This window comes from Capricornis sumatraensis, chromosome 15 (assembly GCF_032405125.1).
Source record: "Capricornis sumatraensis isolate serow.1 chromosome 15, serow.2, whole genome shotgun sequence".
Lineage (NCBI taxonomy): Eukaryota > Metazoa > Chordata > Mammalia > Artiodactyla > Bovidae > Capricornis > Capricornis sumatraensis.
Genome location: NC_091083.1, coordinates 80,175,549 through 80,197,436, shown reverse-complemented (window position 1 = coordinate 80,197,436; position 21,888 = coordinate 80,175,549). Strand labels below are relative to the sequence as shown.

Sequence of the window (21,888 nt, the reverse complement as noted above, 5' to 3'; positions counted from 1 at the left end):
TTGCAGGCAGATTCTTTACCAACTGAGCTACAAGGGAAGCCCCTTTAACCAAGGTAGACATGGTATTTCCTTCCTGTGTTAACAGCGTGGTAATAGGCAATCTAGGGCTACTACAGGGGCCCCAGTGTCAGGGGTCAGTGTCCCAGTGTTTGCCCTCATCATTGATATGGTCTAAGATGATATCCCACCACTTACACACTCCAGGTAGTAAGATGCAGGACGGATGGGAAGAAGGGCTGGCCCCTCCCCTTCTATGGGCACCATAGAAAGCTGCACACAGCTCTTCTCACGTCCCATTGACCAGAACTTAGTCACATGGCCACACTTAGCTGCAAGGGAGGCTGAGAAATCTAAGCTTTGTTCTGGGCAGCCCTGTGCCTAGCCGAAAGTTCCTTTGTTATGGAAGAAGAATACATTCAGGGACAGTACCTAGACTTTGCCGCCAGTCTTTTTGATGACTCCAAAATATTAAGTGACTTTCTGAGAGTACGTACTTGAAAAGTGATTGTGCTTCTCACGGATTCAGCTCTTTATTTTTTGACTCTGAATTCCCTGCTCATTCAGTCACAGACCACCCCAGTCCCCACCTATTTTATTGCCTATAGAAGCCCTATTTAAGCCCCCATACTATTTTATTGCCTGAAAGCACACACAGGATTCAGCACACAGAAGCAGAACAGTCAACTGACCTGGCATAAAGCGTCTTAACCACGTGCCCAGAGAGCTAAAGTATGTAATACAATTCTTAATTGCACTTTGCCCTAGTCCACAGTCTCCAACAATGTATGTCCAGGATTTGAGTCACAAGGATTTGAGTCACGACGTATGTTTCCTTCACTGGTGAGCTGGTGTTGCTTGGCCCAGTTCCAGCGAGCATCTGAGGCAGGACAGATTGGTCAACTGATTTCCGCTTTTGTCCCAAGCATCTTAAGCGTTCAGGACCGATGATGCTTTTTGTTGCTGGTATCTGCATCTTTCTGTTTCCACTTCTCCACTCCTATTCAGAAGTGACTGGGCACAAAGCAAAGTCAAGTCAGGCCGTGTAAGATCACACACATGGCTATGTTTCTGTGATTGGCCTGAAACCTAGTAGTGGTCCAGTTGCCCGGGCTCTGGACTCCCCGAGTCCCACCTCTTGGGCTCAGCTCTGTCTTGAGAGGCAGGAAGATGCCAGGAAGTTGTTTGCAGGGGGTTGGGACAAAAGGGCCTCCCTTCTTTTCCCCTTGCTCTCTCCCCTGCAGTCTTCCTGGTGGCCGGGCTGCCCTTTTCCCAGCACAGCCGGCTGGGCCGGGTTGGGTAGGGGAGGAGTTGTGGAGCGCCAGCACACACGCCATCTGTCTCCCTCCTTGCTGGCATCTCCCTGCTTCTGGCCACCTGCAGAAGAGCCGTCTCGAGCCTATTATGGGATGGAAAGGCGCTGGGAGCAGACACCATCTGCTTTCCATTCGTGATGTGCTGTGCACTAGCGGAGGGACGGGGCGGGGACTTCCTCTTTCTGTGCCTCAGTTTCTTGTCTGCAAAATGGGGATAATGGATTCCCTTATTCATTCACCAGTTTCATTCTGAGTTGCCTGACATGTGGTCGGGATCATTCTAAGTCCTGGGGATACAACAGTGAACCAAGGCAAGAAGAGTTCCTGCTCTCATGGAATGGCCATCCTCATAGGGGAGATTTCCATGGTTATGTCACGTGGCATTAAGTCCTCTGCAGGGAATAACGTAAGTTAAGGACGACAGGATGTTTTTGGGTGGCGGCTGCTATTTTAGTTGGTTCTTTGGATAAACAGCATCTTAGGTGACATTTAAGCAGAGACCTGGGTAAAGTTAAGAGTGAAAGACCAGTGGTATCTGGAGGGAAAGTATTCTAGGTAGAGGGTTGCAAGTGCCAAGGTCCTGAGGCCCGCGTGTGTTTGAGGAATAGCGAGAAGGGCACGGTGTCTGCAGTGGAGAGTTTGAGAGGAAAACCAGAAGGAAGCGGGGGTAGGAGGAAGATTGAAAGAGACCAGATAATGAAGGAACATCTCGACAATGGAACGAATCTGAGATTTTTAGAGAGCTCTTTTATTGCTGTGGAGCATACGTGCGGTGAATGTACTCACAGCATAACGAATTCTCCCATATGTGTGTTCCCGTGGAGCCACCGCCGAGATCAAGATTTAGAACCCTTCCGTCACTCCAGACAGTGCCATCCTCCATCCGCTTTCCCAGTCGTGCCCCTTTGTGCAGCCAGAGGTAACCTCTGTGGCCAGGTTCTCTCATGAAAGGTTAGTTTTTTTGCCTGTTCTAGAATGTTCCACGAATGGAGTCACAAGGAGGCTTTTGCGTCTGCCTTCGTTCGCTCTGCAGAACGTCTATGAGATTCGTCCAGGTTGGAGCATGTGGCAGTGCTTTCAGTAGAATATTCAATTTCAGTCTGAGTGGGATGCAAACCATGGGATGGCTTTGAGCAGAGGAATGCCGTGCACTCATCTGCATTTTGAACGGCTCTCCTTGGCCCTGTGACGGTGGAAGCTAGGAGGAGACCAGGCTGGGGGCTTGCGTGGGTTTCCCAGGGCTGCTGTTACAATGATCACAAGCTGGGCGGCTTAAAACAAAATGATTCTCTCACACTTCTGCCGCCCGAAGTCTCAGATCACGGTGTCGGCAGGGCTCTGCCCCCTTCGAAGGCCCCCGGGAAGGACCTCGCCTTTGCTCTTCTAGCTTCTGGTGGCTTCGCGTGTTTCTGCCTTGTGAACCAGACCCTCAGTCTCTGGCTCCCTCTTCACTTGGCTGCCGTCCCTGTGTCCTGTGCTCTTCTTTTAAGGGCACGGAGCTCGTTGATTTCAGGCCCACCCTAATCCAGAATGAGAATGATCTCATCTTAATTTAATTAATTATATCTGTGAAGACCATTTGGAGATTCCAGGTGGGCGGGGCACTTGGGGGGACATGATTCAGCCCCCTTCGAGGGCTGCTGCAACCATCCAGGCAAGAGATGACAGCGGTGAAGATGGGGTGGTAGTGGTTTGAGGGTTCCGTCACCCAGTCATATCCGACTTTGTGACCCCATGGACTGTAGCCCGCCAGGCTTCTCTGTCTGTAGAATATTCCAGGCAAGAATACTGGAGTGGGTCGCCATTTCCTTCTCCAGGGAATCTTTCCCAGCCAGGGATCGAACCTGCCTCTCCTGCGTCTCCAGCATTGGCAGGCAGATTCTTTACTACTAAGCCACCTGGGAAGCCCATATTATACATTAATACACTATATATCACCAAGATATATAAGTAATATTGGCTATCAGAAAGTTTTACCGCTCTTTAAAAAGAAAAAAACTATGAGTTTGAGAGGTAGTTGGATTCATGTAGAGTCTGATTGTCCAGCTGACAGCGTTTGCTGTGTGCTTGGCATTGGTGTATTAATGAGCAAAAGGAATCACAGATGACTCCAGGGTTTGGAGCCCAAACAGCTGGAAGAGTGGAGATATGATTTCCTGAAATGATGAAGGCTGGGTAGGAGCCAGGATGAGAGGTAAATAGAAAAGAATTTCCTTTTGGATGTATATGAGGTTTACGATGCCTGTTAGATTTCCAGGTGGGAATCAGAGATTTGAGTCTGGGGTGTAGGGAACCGAGGGGCCAGGCTGGAGATAGAAAGCTGAGTGTTTCTTCATAAAGGATGGTTGAAGAGGTGAGAGTGATGGGTCTGGATAAGGTAAGGTGGGGATAAGCGTGGGTGGAAGGGAGGACCCGGGATCACGCCGGGCATGGCTGCCATTAGAAGGCTGGGAAGCCGGTGAGGATGATCACCTGGATCAGTTCTGTGGATTAGGATGGTTTAAAGAGAGGATTCTTAAAAGTTCTTCCCATACTGCCTGGGGCATAATCTTATTAGAATAGTGAATAGCTCTGTGTGTGCTTGCTTTTTTTTTTTTTTAAATGAAAATAAAGTAAGCAATAATCTAGGATGTTTGGGGGGAAGAGGAGGTGGTGGCTGTGACAGTCCTGTGAAAACTTCTTGATCCTGAACAAAGAGCCAGGCCTTTCTCCCGCCAAGCCCTGGGGGCGTCTGGAAAGCAGCCCCCACTCCCAGTCTCCCTCTCTCTGCCCAGAGCTGACATCACCAGGGCAGCCTGTGGGGAGCGCTGGCTCGGAGGACAAAGGCCCGAGTGTGAACGGTGTGGGGCCTGGCATATCCCAGCTGCTGCAGCCCCAATCCCCCGTCTGTGCCAGGCGTAGATGTGGGGCTGGGAGCCATGCAGCTCCTGCCAGAGCAGGGCCCCAGGGTCCCTGGGACTCTGCTTCTCCAAGGAGAGTGTCCGCAAAGGTCCCTGAGAGGCAGTGGACGCAGGTCTGAGACTTGGGCCAGTGCTTCCGGCTCTTGAGTGCCAGTTTGCGCATCTGGAATGGGGATCTGGTTCATTCTTGGGCTGTGAGCATAGACTTTACTTGTGGGTGAAGCTGAGGTGCAGAACCTTAACCATGGTAAGCGCATGGTAAACGTTCTTTAGTCTTATTTGCCCTTGACTGTAAGCAGGGGATTTGTCTGCTTTCTTGAGCAGTTCCCCAGTGCTTGAACCGTGTCCAGAGCATAGTAAGCATGCATTGTGTATTTGTGGAATGAGTGAATGACTGATAGGAGGGGAGTCCCTTTTCCCAGGAGTCGAGTTCCATTTCCAGGCTGCTAGCATGCTGTTGAGGAGGAAGGCTGAGGCCCCTTGGTTGCAGTTTGCTCATTCACTCATTCGTTCATTCATTCACTGGGCCATGGTGAGCCCTAGTGACTGGACTAGGAACTGTGGCTTGGCTAGGGACAGCCCCTCATTAGGGACGGTGAGGTGTGTGTGAGAGACCGCAGTAGACATGTGACTTGGCACATTTCTTTCCCATGCGTGACTTTCTGCTTTAGTGCCCATAGATTCTCTGTAAAGAACGTCTGGTTTTGTTTTGTGTGTCATTCAAAGCTTTATATAAATGAGTTCACACCATACATACTCTTCTGTTTCCTTTTTTTTGCTGCAGAGCATGTTTTTGAGGTTCACCCATATTGCTATAGCGAGCTGTAGTTCTCCCGTTTTCACGAGTGCGTAGTGTACCATTGTAGAAAGCTACAGACATTTTTCAGGTTGCTTTCCATTGCTTGCTGTTACGAACAAGGCAGTTTTGAGTGTCCATGTTCCTGTGTCCTGGTGCGTGTGTGTTAGTTTCTGTAGATCAGGGGTTGGCGGACTTTTCTGTAAAAGGCCAGAGAGTAAATATTTTGGGTTTTGCAATTATAAGGTCTCTATTACAGTTACTCAGCTCTGCCATTATAGCTTGGATACAGTCATGGACAGTATGTAAACAAATGAGTATGGCTGTGTTCCAATAAAAAATTTAATTGCCAAAGCAGGATTTGGCCTCTGGGCTGTCGTTTGTCAACTTCTGATCTAGGGTTTGTGCTGGATTGTAGACCTTAAAATTTCTTCCTGTCCTCGGTGTTCTTAAGTTGCTTCCAAAGTGTTTACATACAGCTTCATTTTGCAAGTGTGTCCCACAATTATTTGAGGCTGACCAGACTCCTTGGCTGTCCTTGGCTAGTTCTGACGATCTCTTGTCCCTTTGCAGAGCTGCATGCTTCTTGGAGGCCGGAAGACCACGGACATCCCTCTGGAGGGCTACCTGTTGTCTCCTATTCAGAGGATCTGCAAATACCCCCTCCTCCTCAAGGTGAGTTGTTCCCCCTATTTCTTTGGCTGATTAAAAAAATTTTACTGGAGTATAGTTGCTTTACAATGTAGTGTCTTTCCCTGATTTTGAACCAACAGAAAATTCAGCTCTGTCTGGCTTAAGCAAAAAATAAAGCTTGCTGGTTTAGGTAGCTGAGAAGCCTCGGGGCAGTGTTGGTTTTGGGCCAGGCTGCATCCAAGCCAGGGCCCTGCCACTTTCTTTCTGGTTCAGTTTTGCTTCCCACCTTTCAGCTTTCTTTTCAGCGTGGTAGCAAGTGGCTGTGTTTGCTGCAACCTTGCACCCTATCAAGTTCAAAGACAATGGGGAAGAGAGAGCCTCATTTCCAGCAGTTCTGACAAAAGTCCTGAGAGTCGTTCAGGTTTTAGCCATCTGTGGCCAGGAGAAAGCAGCATTAGGAATGCCTTGGGCCAGAGTCACGGTGCTTGAATTTGAACCAATTACAATATGTCTTTGCTTGTGCTATTTATCCGCCTCTCATTTGCCTGGACTTGCACACCTGGGCTTGGGACCCCTGACCCAATCATGATGAGCTCTGATTGGCTGAGATATGGTCCAATGACAGTGAGCAGGGCAGTGTCATGTTCTGATTGGCTGAGACCACAGTCAGGAGCTCCACCCCTGAACCATTCACCCGGAGCAAGTGAGCTCTGATTGGCACAAATGTGTGTCATGTGCTCCAGCCAATCCCTGGATAGCACAGGCCAAGTCCAGTGATGGAGAAGGAGGGAGCCCCTCACAAAGTCTGGGTTCTTTGTGGATGAGGGGTTGGGGTGGGGAGATGCTGGGTGGGTGAACCAGAGCCATCCACGCATTGGCTATCTCCTTCCCTGCCCACTCAGATTTGACTGAGTCTCGGTCAGGCAGGCCAGGGGAAGGTGTGCTGCTTGCGTGAGGGCCTGAAAAGTCTTGATAATCAGCTTCGGAGTTGGCTTCTGGGCAGATCCCCAACTGGGTGGATGGCTCTGCCACCATCCACTGCTTTCAGCCCAGGGATTTCAGCCCTTAGACATGGTGGCTGTTGGCCTGGGCCTGCCCTGGCTCCATCCCGAAGGCATTGCATCTGACAGCTGTTCTCTGGGGTCCCTGCTGGTGGATTAAGTTGGCTGGTGGTGCCTCATTCACACACCTGCTCACTGGGGCCACACGCATCTTTGCTCCATGAGTTGAAAGGAAGAGGGGAGCGGGGAAAGTACTGAGGTGGCCAAAAAGTTTGTTCACATTTTTCCATGATATGTAATGGAAAAATCCAAATGAATTTTTGGCCAGCCCGATACTAGGGTATTCTTGAACATGCCTTTCTGCTGGAGGCGATGGGTGACCCTTGAGCCTCTGAGTTGGACCAGACCCTTTCGAGGGCTGTCCCCTCTGCCTGTGAACACAGACCTTTAACGTGTATAGCTGTGGGTGGTGGGGCCCATCTCTCCCTGTGCTTCCTCTTGCCTGCTGCTGTTTGCCTGTCCCAGGGATCTGAAAGAACCGTCTACAGTTGTTGCAGCTGCTTTGATCCCCAAACAGATGTTGGACATGCCATACAAGGCTCACCTCTTCACCTTGGTGCTGAAGAAGCTCCAGGTGGAACTTGTAAACTGGTAACCTGTAGACTCCAGTGGACTGGCAGATAGACTTCGTTTGATGTCTTTGGTGTGTTTGCCAAGCTTGAATCAGTTGCTGGTGTCCAAGAGTTAGCGTTCTGCAGTGGTTTAGGGCAGGGGCTGGCAAAACTGTGGCCTGTGAGGCCCAATCCAGCTCATGGGCTGTTTTTGTACAATCCGCGGGCTAAGAATGGTGTTTGTACTTTTTTTTAAAGGTTGTTAAAAAAGCCCCCAAGACAGACAAACAAGAATATGTGACAGAGACCGGATATGGCCAGCAAAGCCTGAAATATTTACAATCTGGCCCTTTATAGAGAGAATTTGCTGACCCCTGGATGAGAGCCAGGAACTGGGGTCATAGGCTGTCTGGGTTTGAATCCTGGCTCTGCCATTTACTGGCCGTGTAACCTTGGGGCTTCCCTGTGCCTCAGTTTCCCATCTGTAACACAGTGTTTGTATTACTAGTGTACGGGTAGGGTTGATACCTTGATCAAACATTTATTTACTTAATTCTTAACTCAATGAGGTAGGCACTGGGATCAGCCTCATTTTTGAGATGAGGCCCCGAGGCAGAGAAAGGAAGTGGTCTGTTTAAGGCCATACATTAGGTAAGCAGCAGGGGCCATGGTTGGAACCCCGGGCAGTCTGAATCTAGAGTTCTGCCCCCTAACCGTCAGGCTACACGGCCTATTGAGAAGCACTTTGGAGAGTCTAAACTGCCAAAGTGCTGGTGTGTCGGGGGTGCTGACCTTCTCAGTTCCTTAGGCGGGGTCTGGGGAAGGTTGGTAGCCTTGTGTTTTGTGGCTCAGTGGCTGGTCTGCCCCTTCTTTCCTGGATTTTAAATCCTTGAATATATGACCCATTTGAAGCATCACCAGCTATCGCCCCAGACTCCAGCCAAGGTTCCCTAGGTATTAATGTTTTGGTTTCTGGATCTTGGGAAAGTCTAGGATCCCAGTGGCCACTTGGAGAGGCAGTTTCCGTCTTTTAACAAGCTGGGGGGCTGGACCTGTGTCTCCCTGTGGCCTCTAAGTTCGCGCTGTGAAGTCCAGGTGTGTCTGGGACCTGCTCAGCCCCAGGGGCTGCAGTCTGGTGGAGCTGCTGGGCTCTGGTTTCCCTGAGCAGAGAGAGAGACATAACCCACTGGCAACTGATGCAGGATTAACTGCCCACAGGAAACAGTGAGGAAGCAGGGCTGTGGGTTTCCCTCCAGACCAAATGGCTGTTTACACTCCCTGTTTCCTCCGTCTCCAGCTGTGTTTATCTGGGGCTCAGAGAGCACTGGGGGCCAGCCAGCAGGGCCCGAGATTCCTGTGGGGCCATGCCATGCTCCCCGCCCGGCACAATTGCTCAGAGTGTCCTGGCCTTTGGCACCCGCAGCTGGAATGTTTGCATCAGAAAACAGCTGGGGTGGAGGGGAACTCTTCATATCCCTCCTGAGTTCCTCCGTCCTGTCACATTTTCCAGCAGATTTCCAAAGATGATCCCACGAGCGTGGAGCAGCTGAGCCCCAGTCCTCTGTCCTGCCCCTGCCCCCTCCAACTCTGACGCCCTCGCAGCTGTCCCTGTGGCCTTCTGTCTGAGCCCCCTTGTTTGAGCTGGACTTTGAATTGAGGAGGGGAACAGGGTTGAGGAGCCTGGGTGGGAAGGGGGAAGAAGCAAGAATGAAAGCCTCTTTTGGGAACTGCCCCAAAAAGCTGAACTTGAATGTTGCCTAAGAATAGCCGGAACATTCTATTTCAGCCTGCAGCCCAGGCCCGGGATAGACAGTTGGCATTTTCAGGCTTTGTTGAGTTTTCCATCAGCGTCTCCAGGAAAATGATTCAGGCTTGGGTTGATGCCCCCGGGGCTCAGATGGCAGGTGCCCGAGGGGAGACCCACTGACACCGACCCTTGTGGGTGTCACCGGATGACGTGCATGTCTTACATTGCTCGCTGCATACCAGCTCCTGCCACAGCTCAGGACTGCAGTCACGAGCAAGACAGACCCAGGGCCTGCCCCTCGGAGCTCTCCGTCTGGGACTGGACCCACGTCCGTAGTGGAAGCGAGGTTGAGCCCAGCAGGGGGCAAAGTGAGGATGCCCATCTGTGCCCAGGGGACAGCTGCCCCTCCAGTCCCCTCTTTGCTTTGCCTCCTGCCTCTCTGACCCCTCCCTCTCAGTCTCCTTTGCCGCTTCCTCGTCTTCTAGGCCTCCAAGCGTAGATGGGCCCCCAGCCTCTGTCCACGGGCCTTTCTCCATCTACACTGGTGCCTGTAGTAGCCTCGACCGTTCTGTGCCCCTCCTTCTTAAAGTTGACTCAACAGTTGTGCAGCCATCACCATCACAGTAATTTTAGAACACTTTCATCACCCCCGAGAAACTCTGGATTCACGAGCAGCCACTTCCCTTTCCCTTCCGGCCCCCCCCCGGCCCCCAGCAAGCGCTCATTTACTTTTCTGCTCCTGCGATTTTGCCTACTCTGGACATTTCACGTGAGTGCAGTCATATAATGTGTAGTTTCTCTCCTGTCTGGCTCCTTTCAGTTAGCAGAGTGTTTCCAAGGCTCATCCACGTCGTCGTGTCCATCACATCTTTATTCCTTTTTATGACGGAATGATATTCCCTTACCGCGTTCTGTATATCCGTTCATCAGTTGATGGGCGCTTGCATTGTCTCCACTTTCTGGCTGCTGTGCACATCCACGTAGAAGTTTCGAGGTGGACATCCCCATGGCTCTGGACCCCTGTCTCTGTCCAGTGACTTCCAGCCTGCACCTCTCGCCTAAACTGTGTGCTTGTTCGTCTTGCCGCTGGCTTCTCCACCTGAATGTCTCGCGGGCATCTTCTGCCTACCGCAGCGAGAACCGAAGGCTGGACTCTCCCCTCCCTCCAGACCTGCCTCCCGTCCTACCTGCCCCCTTCTCTTCACCTCTGTAAGTGGTCTGATCAGACCTCTTGGGCGCAAGCAGGGAGCCACCTTCGGGGACCGTTGCTGCAGGGCTCTGGTGTCAGGGATGCGGCTCAGAGTCTCTGCTCAAGGTAGAGCCTTGGGGCCCTGCGCTGACTCTGGTGTCTTCCACACCTCCCACGCCTGCCGGCGGGTGACGGAGCTGTCACCCACATACAGCCCGAGGACCTCGCCATTCGGTTGTCACCTCTGTTTGCCTGGCCGTCAGGAGTGGGGTCCCCTGGGGATGGTCCGTGGTCCATCTCTAAGGCAGTGTCGGCATCAGTTCTCGGTGCCGGGGGATGACCGGGGAGGGGTGTGTTTCTCAGAGCGTGGGCCGTGTACCACTTGCAGCTCGCCAAAGTGTTTTAGGTGGCACAGGAGAAAACTTTCTGTCGGGGTGGGTGCTGGGGGAGGGGAGAAGACAACTCCAAACACGGTGAATCACACGGTGAAGACGGAACTTTCTTAGCAAATCCCTCCTGTCTTCCCGATTACCTCCAGAAAGCCACAGTTGGTGCCGCAGTGTCTCTGGTTTTTGGAGCTGTTTGTTCATTTCGGTTCAGTCAGTTTAGTCGCTCAGTCGTGTCCGACTCTTTGCGACCCCATGGACTGCAGCACGCCAGGCTTCCCTGTCTAACACCAACTCCAGGAGTTTGCTCAAACTCATGTCCATTGAGTCAGTGATGCCATCCAACCATCTCATCCTCTGTCATCCCCTTCCCCTGCCTTCCAATCTTTCCCAGCATCAGGGTCTTTTCCAGTGAGTCAGTTCTTCTCATCAGGTAGCCAAAGTATTGGAGTTTCAGCTTCAACATCAGTCCTTCTGATGAACATTCAGGACTGATTTCCTTTAGAATGGATTGGTTGGATCTCCTTACAGTCCACGGAGACTCCCAAGAGTCTTCTCCAACACCACAGTTCAAAAAAGTATCCATTCTTCAGTGCTCAGCTTTCTTTATAGTCCAACTCTCACGTCCATACACGATGTGATGTTCATTCATTTACCAGTCATTTATTGAGCAACTGTTATGTGTCAGGCATTATACTAAGAGCTGGAGACAGAATAAACAAAAGCTGCCCAAGTCCTTTGCTCTGTGTTCTGACATTCTGCGGGGTGGGGTGAGGGGATGGAGTGGGAGAGGAAGAGACAGATAACAAATGAGTGAACAGGGCATGTATATGCGTGTTTAGATGGAATGGTTGCAGTGGGGATTAGTAAGGTCCAGGAGTGATAAAGGGAGAAAGTGACATTTGTGCAAAGACCTCAAGGAAGTGAGGGAGGGGGCTATACAGGCATCTGGGGGAAGAGTCTTTCAGAGAGAGGAGCCAGTGCAAAGGCCCTGAGGCAGGGGTGCATCTGAGGAACAGCTAGGAGGCCTGTGTGAGCCGAGGGGAGGACTTGAGGGGGAGAGTGGGGGAGTGAGGTTAGTGAGGTGATGGGCCCGGGTTACGCGGGGCCTTGTGGGGTCTTGTCTGCTCTGAGTGAGGTGGGCAGCATGGGAAGGTTTTGAGCAGAGGAGAGACAGGATCTTAGTTCTCATGGGATCCCTCAGGCTGCATACGGAGAATGGACGATGGGGTGATGAAGGTGGAGGTGGGGGGCGGTGCACTGACGTGAGTGGTCCTGGACCAGGGCGGTGGCGGGGGAGATGGGTGCATTTAATGACAGCCGCCTTTTGCCCATTTTCTATTGGATAGTTCCCTTTTGTATCGATTTGCCAGAGTTCTCTCTCCATTCTGGCTACCTCAGGTCATCTCTGTGGAATTCTTCTCTGACCCTGAGGTTATGAAACGAGTTCCTCATCTGCTGGGGTTCTGGCGTTGTCACCAACTTGCCAAGGAGACACAGGAAGTCACAGGTCTCTTTACTGTGGCCCCTGTTGCCCCAGCTCCCTGAACCGCAGTGCCCACCCTGCATCTCGCCTTGTGGGCTGAGCACCGACACCTTGCCCACAGATGCTTCAGCACCTCCGGCCGCACCAGCTCTTTCCGGTGTGCTGAACAATGATAGCCTGGGGCCGCTTGACTCCCTTTGGGTGGGACACCTGCTCTTACCCGCTCCTTTCAAAGCCAAGCTGATTCTTGATCTTGCCAGGGACCCTCCCAGATCACCCTTCCTGGGAGTGCTGCCCGAGTCCTGCTTTCTGCCACACTGTGCATAGTGGTTAAGGGTCTGACTTTGGGGACTTCTCTGGTAGTTCGGTGGTTAAGAAGCTGCCTTCCGATGCAGGGGTCACAGGTTCGATCCCTGGTTCGGGAACTAAGATTCCATACACCGTGGGGCAACTAAGCCTGAGTGCCTCAACTAGAGAGCCTGCATGCTGCAAACTACGGAGCCTACATGCTCTGGAGCCCGTGTGCAACTAAGACTGAATGCAGCCAAAAATAGATAAATATTAAAAAAGAGAGAGAATTTGTGTTTGGAAATCTCGCTCCACCTCTCCTTAGCTGTGTGACTGAGGGTAAGTTGCTGGACCTCTCTGTGCCCCCATTACCTGGTCTGTAAAATGGGCATGGTCTCATCTAAGGGGGTGGCCACCACTGAGGTCAGCCAATTTTTGTTGTCCGGTGGAAATGCAGACCCATGGTGACCGGAACTTCTGCTTTGCTGAGAGAGCCTGGCAACAGCATTTGGCCTGCCGGGGCAGGATGGTGACCCAGGCTCTGATACAGTCCTGCCCTACGCAGCCAGGAGACCAAGGCTCAGAAAGGGGAGGCGACTTGCCCAAGGTCACATAGCCTATCCTGGTCAAAGCCAGAATGGGAACTCCCAGACCTGAGCCCTTTCCTGCTGCCTTCTCCGCTATCTCCCCAAGCAGAAGGAAGGAGTTTAAAAGACCCACATGCATTATTTTTCTCCCATTAATTCCTCATCCAAGGGGCTACAGTTTACAAACATGCAGCAGGGGCTGGAACTGTTAACATCGGAAACACATTGGCGTGAAATATATTTCATCCAGTTGCCGCACATGGAGCTTTTGTTGTTTTATGCCAGACAGCTTTTTCAGTTCTGGGTTTTCTTGGACTTCCACGTGTTTTTTTGTTTCTTGTTTTATTTTTTTTTTCTTGCAAGGAGTGGTGGGTCTTGTCAGTGCCCCTTCATCTGAGTCCTGCTGTCGCCCTAGATAGGGCATGCGAGGACCCAGAACTGAAATACAGGAAAAGTCTTCATAGAAGAGATCAGAGCTTGGCTTGCTGAGCTTTCGATGTGGGTGCCTCGGGTGGAGGACTATGGACAGAGCCACAGTCGGCTGTAAGATCAGCCCTTCCTGGAGCCGCTGAAGTGTCCACAGAAAGTGGGGGTGCTCCGTGGGATCCAGCCCCCATTGGTGGCCATCCCAACCTCCAGGCTGCTGTTTTCTCTTTGTTGAGGAGACAGCATGCCTTTCACCTCTCATGTCTCCTCTGGAGCCTCCATCAAGCCCACGTCACAGTGAGTAGTGGATATTGCCGCTTCTTCCAGTGACAGATCCAGCTGTTTTCACACCGTGATTTTATGGATCTGTCTTCTCATGGCTGTATCCAGGGGCTCCAGTGATGGTCAGGCTCTTCCCATCTCCTGGCTCGGTTTCCCTTTGTGTCCGCCTTGTTCCTGGAAGGTTCCTGGCTCGGTTTTCCTCTGTGTCCGCCTTGTTCCCGGGAGGTTCCCTTCTCGTGGTGGCCGCACTGGCCTCCAACAGCCTCAGACCTACATCTGATTAGCATGGCCACGGGGGAGAAAGAGTGTATCTTTCCCTCCTGTGTCGTGTAAAGTCCCAGATCCAGGGCTCGTTGGGTCGGCTTGGGTCCCCCAGGGATCAAACTCGCTGCTTCAGCAGTGAAAGTGCAGAGGCCTAACCACCGGGGAATCCCCTGCTTTCCCATGCTCTCCTAGAGCTGGGAGCTGCGGCTGGGAGATGGAAGGTTCTCGAACACGCCCTGGGAGCGGGCCTGGAGCGGCCTCGCTTGGACTCCATGACAAGGGAGAGGACAGGAAAACGGGGGCCTGTCTCCTTGCTGCCCCCTGCTTGCCCCTTTCTTCCTCCACCACTGGGGCCCGGGTTCTGACTCTTGAGCCAGGCTGAGCCAGAAAGGAGGCGTTGGCTGCAGTTATGTTTCCTTGATGCTCTGGTCTGGCCTGGCATTGGAGGCCCTGTGCCCACACCTCTGGAGACACGACGTGGCCACCCAGAGTGGACACCGGCAGGCGTCCTTTTGGTAAATGTGACGGGAGGGGAGGGGGTGACGGGGCCCCTGGCGGAAGCGGCGACTCCTCTGCTCTGACATCCTCTCTTCCAGGAAGCCCTCACCTCAGGCCCCGCTTCTGAAACCACACGGGGCTGGCTGGACGGATGCTGGGGAGAGGTCACCCAGCCTGGGCCTCGAGGGGCTTCCGCCACTGCTTTCCTGGGTGCCTGTGGCACACCCCCTCCTTTCTCTGCCCTCAGAGTCTAAGGAGTCCCCAGGGCCTGTCTGCTCAGACGTTGCATGTTTGTTCTAAGAGCCTGCTTTGGGAGTGTTCATTCCTGCCTGGTCCTGTTTCTGGAGGGGCCCGTGGATGGGCTGGGTGCCCACCAGGTCCTGCCTTCTGGCTCTGTGACCTTGCACAAGAGGCCTCAGTCTCTTTCCCTGTGACCTGATAAACATGGTGCTGTCTCATGGGCTTGCCTCCTGGCTCAGACAGTAAAGAGTCTGCCTTCGATGCAGGAGACCTGGGTTCCATCCCTGGGTCGGGAAGATCCTCTGAGGAAGAGAATGGCAACCCACTCCGGTATTCTTGTCTGGAGAATTCCACGGACAGAGGAGACTGGCAGGCTACTGTCCATGGGGTCGCAAAAGAGTCGGACACGATTGAGCGACTAACACACCTCATTGGGATGATTTCAGGATGAAATGACTTAAGAAATTGAAGTTTAGAACAGTGCTTGGCATACTCAGTAAATACTCAAATGCTAGCTATTATGATTACTACTATGACTACAACTTTTGCGGTTATTATTACTACATAGGAATAATAATAAATTTAAGAGCTATTATTAGTATGGAAATAACCATGATAAATATGTCCTTACCGACCACCATTTTTCCATTCATCATTCCGTTTGATCCTGGCCACAACCTTCGGATCTGATTGTGATCCCATTTTACGGATGGGCACACAGCCCACTTGGACCCTCTGAGGTCTTACAGATGCAGAGGGCTTCTTCTTGGTCATGTAGTTCTCCCAAGATGCTTGTGTGTGTGTGTGCGTGCGTGCTAAGTCCCTTCAGTCATGTCTGACTCTGTGTGACCCCATGGACTGTAGCTTGCCAGATTCCTCTGACCATGGGATTCTCCAGGCAAGACTACTGGAGTGGGTTGCCATGCCCTCCTCCAGGGGATCTTCCCAACCCAGGGACTGAACCTGTGTCTCTTACATCTCCTGCATTGGCAGGCAGGTTCTTTACCACTAATGCCTCCTGGGAGACCCTCTCCGTGCACCCTCCCCTGACAAAGATGCTTAACAAGGAGCTTTTGGGTTCCTTCCAGAAAAACTCTTCTCTGGGCCAAGCAAGCCCTGTATGTTCATGAAGCTGTTCCACCTTGGATGTGGATGTCAGGGTTTTCAACACCATAGTCTATTTTGAACTTGACTCTGTTGTAGCTTACTAAGACAGTGTGTTAAGTTCTGAATAGGGCAGGAGCCTTCTTACCTCCCTCCTTTTGCATGTAAGACCTTTGTTAGTGCAGCTCAAGCTTCCATTAATTTTGAAGAGACCCATACTTTATGCTTGTCTGGGATTGACTGGGACATCTTTGGGATTCCAGATCCTTGCAGTCTCTCTGGGATTAGGAAGCAGTAGGGACTCTTGCAAATACAAGGGATGGAAAGACTAGCTCAAGCAGGCTTAATTAAAAAAAAAAAAATATGGACGCCACACTTTCACTGCCAGGGCTGGGTTTGATCTCTGGTCTGGGAACTGAGATCCTGCAAAAGGCATGATGTGGCAAAAAAAAAAAAAAAGGGCTCATGTAACTGAAACATATGTGGATACATGATTTGAGGTATGGCTAGGTCCAGTTGTCATTAGGGAATTGCCAAACCCTTTCCCAAAGCTGCTGCACCATTTTATAGTTCTTCTTGCAATGTATGAAGATTCTAATTTCTCTCTATCCTCAGTAACACTAGGTATTGTCTTTTGGATTATAGCGATTCTAGAGGGTGTGAAGTGTTATCTCATTGTGGTTTTGTTTTGGATTTCTGTAATGACTAATGATACTGAGCATCTTTTCATGCGTTTATTGGCCATTGGTGTATTGTCTTTGAGAAATGTCTATTTAAACCTTTTGCTTTTTTTTTTTAATGGAGTTATTTGTCTTTTTATTAAGTTGTAAGAGTTTTTTGTATATACTGAAAACAAGTCCCTTGTTAGATATATATTAATAATTTACACATTCTGTAGATTGTCTCTTCTGTTTCTTTATAGTCTTTGAAGCACAATGTTTTTAACTTTGCTCAAGTCCAGCTAATCTGATTTCTTTTAGTTGCCTATACATCTGGTGTCATAGCTAATAATGCTTTGCCTACCCCAAGGTCACAAAGATTTACACTGATGTTTTCTTCTAACAGTTTTATAGTTTCAGCTCTTAATTTTAGGTCTCTGTTCTGCTTTGAGTTAATTTTTGTGTACAGTGTGAGAAGGAGTCCAAGTTTTTTTTTTTTTTTTTTGTATGTGGATACAGTTTTCCCAGCAGCATTTGTTGAAAAGACTGTTCTTTCCCCATTTAATTGTCTTAGCACTTTGTTAAACATTTACTGACCATAAGTGTAAGGATTTGTTTCTGGACTCCCAGTTCTTTTCCATTGATCTATCACCTGTCTGTAGCCGGTACAGCACCACTTCTTACAGTTTGGAGGTAGAGTGCAAGTAAAGGGTAAGGCATGTGCAAAGGCCCAGGGGCAGGAACAGGCCGTGAGTGTGTAGCTGGGCAGAGGAGCCCACACTCCCTTGTGAGCAAAGAAAACAAAACTAGCACTTTTCCTGCAATTTTGGTCCAGCGAGGAGCCTGGTCGGAAGAGGCCCTGCTGAGTTTCAGTTCTCTGCCCAGCACTGATCTCAGGCAGGACAGACAGATAGAAAAGGGAACTAACCTTTCTCTCGTTTTCACTAGCTACTGGGTGTTGCCAGCCCCTCAGGGAACCCATCAGAGGAGGACCCCTGGGTTTCCCGGTTCATGTCTTGAGCATCTCTCGCCTGGACCAGTAGCCATTAGCCAGTCTTCCGGCTTTTATGTTCGTTTTATGTTCTCGCCAGTGCATCTTCCACTTGGCAGTCAGAGGGATTCTGTAAAGGCTAAATAAATGGGATGTTGTTAGGCCTCAGCTAGCACCCGTCCCCCTCCGCCCATTGCTTCTCCGAGGCTCTTGAGAAGAACCTGCAGAGCACACCCCGGCCTTCCCTGATGTGTGTTTAGCTCATGCCTCCAACCTCATCACACGTCGTCCTCTGTCTCACTCTGCTGTGGCCTCCCTGGCCTCCTTGCTGTTTCTTGCTGCCTCAGGGCTTTGTCTGTGTTCCTATCTCGCCTGGAGTGTCGTTCCCACACATTCTTGCGTGGCCCATGCCCTCACTTCGTTCAGGTCTCCATCTGGAGGCCCAGCTCCTCCAGACAGGCCATTGCACCTCCCTCACTCTCTGTCCTCATTTCTCACCTGTCACTTATCCATCATAGAACTTATATATTTATTAGGGAGGAAAGTATTCCTATTTAACTCTCAGAAAGGTTATAAAACAGTATAGCGGATCAGAGCACTGACCCCAGAGCCAGACTGGTTAGGCCTCAATCTGCTCTGTGACCTCAGGCAGATGACTTGACCTCTCTGGGCTTCAGTCCTCACATGTATCAAATGAGGGTGAAAACAGGAACCATTTCACGGGGCTGATGTGGGGGTTCCGGGAGTCTGACAAGAACGGACAGCCTCCCCGAGCGTTAGCTCTTGATATTACTGTCAGTGGTTAACGCTCAACTTGTGGACTGTTCTCCCTTTGACCGTGAGCTCCCAGAGGGCTGTCCTGGGCTCAGTCTGTCTCTGTTGAGTTTGGGAACCAATGGAAATACATCCCCTGTGTAGGGTTGGCCAAAAAGTTTGTTTGGGTTTTCCTGCATGCTATTAAAACCCGAACAAACATTTTGGCCAACCCAATGCAAAGTGCTCGATACTCAGTGACTGGCCTGCCTCTGCCTCACTTCCTCCTTGAAGCCTTTCCGGCCCACACTGTCCTTCCCCTTCTCTGATTTATCACAAGCCCTTTCACCACTTGGGGCTGTTGTCTGGGCCCCTCCCCTCCCCTCCCCCTCCCCTCTCCGTCTTCCCTGGAGCACCTTTCCCAGCTCACTTGCCTCCAGAGAGAGGGCTCCATCTCTCCCTTTTGCTTCCCCACTAGCCCGTCCCTGGCCCAAGGCAGGCTCTCAGAAAACCCCCAGGGTCTGAGGTTACAGAACGTCTGGACCTTGGCACCGTTAGGATCTGCTCCTGTTCTTACAGAGAAGAGATAAACGTGGTGAGAGGAGGGTCGTGTTTGGAGCTGGTGCTCCGCAGGGTACACACCCGACACCTGGCCGGCCCACTGTTGCTCGCGGGCTCAGCTCACATGTCCTGGCCCGCGGCGGCAGGCCTGATCCCGGCCAGCGGAGACTCAGTGCTCACCGAGGCTGTCCTTTCCCAGCTGGGCGGCTTTTCCCGCAGTGTCTGATTTACCCCTCACCATGGGCTTCCCTGGTGGCTCAGCTGGTAAAGAGTCCACCTGCAGTGTGGAGACCTAGGTTCAGTCCCTGGGTTTGGAACATCCCCTGGAGAAGGGGTAGGGTACCCACTCCAGTATTCTTGGGCTTCCCCGGTGTCTCAGCTGGTAAAGAATCCACCTGCAATGTGGAGACCTAGGTTCAGTCCCTGGGTTTGGAAGATCCCCTGGAGAAGGGAAAGGCTACCCACTGCAGTATTCTGGCCTGGAGAATTCCATGGACTGTATAGTCCATGGGTTCGCAAAGAGTCGGACACAACTGAGCAACTTCACTCACTCACTCACTCATGATAGACTCAATGGACGTGAGTTTGAGCAAACTCCAGGAGAGTGAAGGACACGGAGCCTGGCATGCTGCAGTCCATGGGGTTGCAGAGTCGGGTACTACTGAGCGACTGAACACAACAACAAATGACTGTGAGCAGAACCAGACGGTCAGGTTCAGATCCAGGTTCCTCCTCTTACTTCTCAGAGGCCTTGGTGCATCCTGCTGAGCCTCCGTCTCCTCGTCTGTTAGACGGGATGATAACAGAACCTACCTCCCAGGCACAGGGTCGAGGCTCCATAGGCATTGGCTGCTGCCCGCAGTCCTTGTCACCACCTTCCTTCTCATCACTGGTTTTCTTTTCTCTTTTTAAAAAATTTATTTATTTAGCTGTGTCAGGCCTTAGTTGCAGCACGTGGTATCTTTGATATTTGTTGCGGCAGATGCGATCTTTAGTTGCAGCTTGCGAACTTTTAGTTGAGGCATGTGGGATCTAGTTCCCTGACCAGGGCCCAAACCTGGGCCCCCAGCATTGGGAGCATGGAGTCTTAACTCCTGGACCACAGGGGAGTGCCATCACTGGTTTTCAGAGGATAAACCTGCAGCTCAGGGTGGAGGGCATCTGGGCCAAGGTCACCCAGCTGCGCAGGAGTGGAAACAGCCCTGGAGCCCATGTGTGGCTGTGTTGGGAACCATCTGGCTGGAGCGTCATATCTGTGATTTTTGAGAGAGTAGAGAGATGGAGAGATAGTGAAACATTCGGGCACGCTGAGGCCAGCTGATTAGAGAAAATTATCTGTGCCAGCCCGGTCCTGTTGGTTAGGCAGTGTGGCCTGAAAATCTCCTCTGATATCTCGAGGCCTGGCTGGTCTCTGCGTCTCAGTTCTTATCACGCTTCCTATGGGGCTGAAACCCTTGGATTAAGGCCTGCCTGTCCTCTGGAATGTCCCAGCCTGTGCTGTGGAAAGATGGGAGAGGAGAGTGAGAAATGGTGGGGAGGGGCTGCAGATTCAGGCTCCTGACTGGCCTCTTCACATCTTTTCTCCATGTCCCCGTGAAGGCCAGCAGTTCTATTCTTTTTTTTTTTTAAGATTTCTTTCTTTCTTTTTTTTGATGTGCACCATTTTTAAACTATTGAATTTGTTACAGTATTACTTCTGTTGTTTATGTTCTGGTTTGGCCAGGAGGCATGTGGAATCTTAGCTCCCTGACCCAGGGATTGAACCCATACCTGGAGGATTTGATATCCTGGAGGGCTCAACTGCTGGACCTCCAGGGAAGTCCCCAAGGTGTTCCTTATACCCATTTTACAGATGAGAAAGCTGGGTCCCCGGGAGGGGCAGTGTCTGTGACCTCCTCTGTGATCTACCAGACTCTGCCTCTGACTCGCTCTCCTCCGCTCTCTCTGGTTTTCTCTCCTCCAGCCACACTGCCTCTGGGATGTTTCTGTTTTATACCCATTTTACAGATGAGAAAGCTGGGGGCTCGGGAGGGGCAGTGTCTGTGACCTCCTCTGTGATCTACCAGACTCTGCCTCTGACTTGCTCTCTTTCTCCTTCTCTCTCTGATTTTCTCTCCTCCAGCCACACTGCCTCCGGGATGTTCCTGTTTTATACCCATTTTACAGATGAGAAAGCTGGGGGCCTGGGAGAGGCAGTGTCTGTGACCTCCTCTGTGATCTGCCAGACTCTGCCTCTGACTCGCTCTCCTCCGCTCTCTCTGGTTTTCTCTCCTCCAGCCACACTGCCTCCGGGATGTTTCTGTTTTATACCCATTTTACAGATGAGAAAGCTGGGGGCTCGGGAGGGGCAGTGTCTGTGACCTCCTCTGTGATCTACCAGACTCTGCCTCTGACTTGCTCTCTTTCTCCTTCTCTCTCTGATTTTCTCTCCTCCAGCCACACTGCCTCCGGGATGTTCCTGTTTTATACCCATTTTACAGATGAGAAAGCTGGGGGCCTGGGAGAGGCAGTGTCTGTGACCTCCTCTGTGATCTGCCAGACTCTGCCTCTGACTCGCTCTCCTCCGCTCTCTCTGGTTTTCTCTCCTCCAGCCACACTGCCTCCGGGATGCTTCCCTTTCACAGCCCACACGCTGCCACTCTGCCCCTTTGCATTGGTTGTTCCTGCTGCCAGGCATGCTTTCCCCCCAGATTTTTGCAGGAGTCCCTCCTTGGCTTTGTCCACATTCTGTTCAGATGTCAACCCCCCTCGGAGGGACCTTCCCTGCCCTCCCTTTTTGAAAGAACACTACCTTGCCCAAGACCTTGTAGCCCCTTGTTCTGATGTATCTTCATAATATTTGTCTAATCTTGTGTTATATACTTGTTTTTTTTTTTAAGCCCATCTTCTTTATTAGAATGTAATATCCACCAGGGGCTTCCCAGGTGACTCAGTGGGTAAAGAATCCTCCTGCACTGCAGCAGACATAGGAGACACGGGTTTGATCCCTGGGTAGGGAAGATCCCCAGAGGAGGGCATGACAACCCATTCCAGTATTCTTGCCCGGAGAATCCCATGGACAGAGGAGCCTGGTGGGCTACAGTCCATAGGGTCACAGAGAGCCCGACACAACTGAAGCGACTGAGTATGCACGCATGCAATATCCACTAGATGAAGAATTTTTCTAGTTTATT

The 21,888-nt window shown here is 51.3% G+C and overlaps 1 protein-coding gene across 1 annotated transcript in view; it reads left to right on the top strand.

Annotated features, from left to right (window-relative positions):
- PREX1 (phosphatidylinositol-3,4,5-trisphosphate dependent Rac exchange factor 1) overlaps positions 1-21,888 on the top strand; it is a 177,224-nt gene that overhangs the window by 87,665 nt on the left and 67,671 nt on the right. The window contains exon 5 of the mRNA XM_068986839.1: positions 5,583-5,684. Coding sequence (XP_068842940.1) covers positions 5,583-5,684 — 102 coding nt within the window. The remainder of the gene's footprint in view (positions 1-5,582; positions 5,685-21,888) is intronic.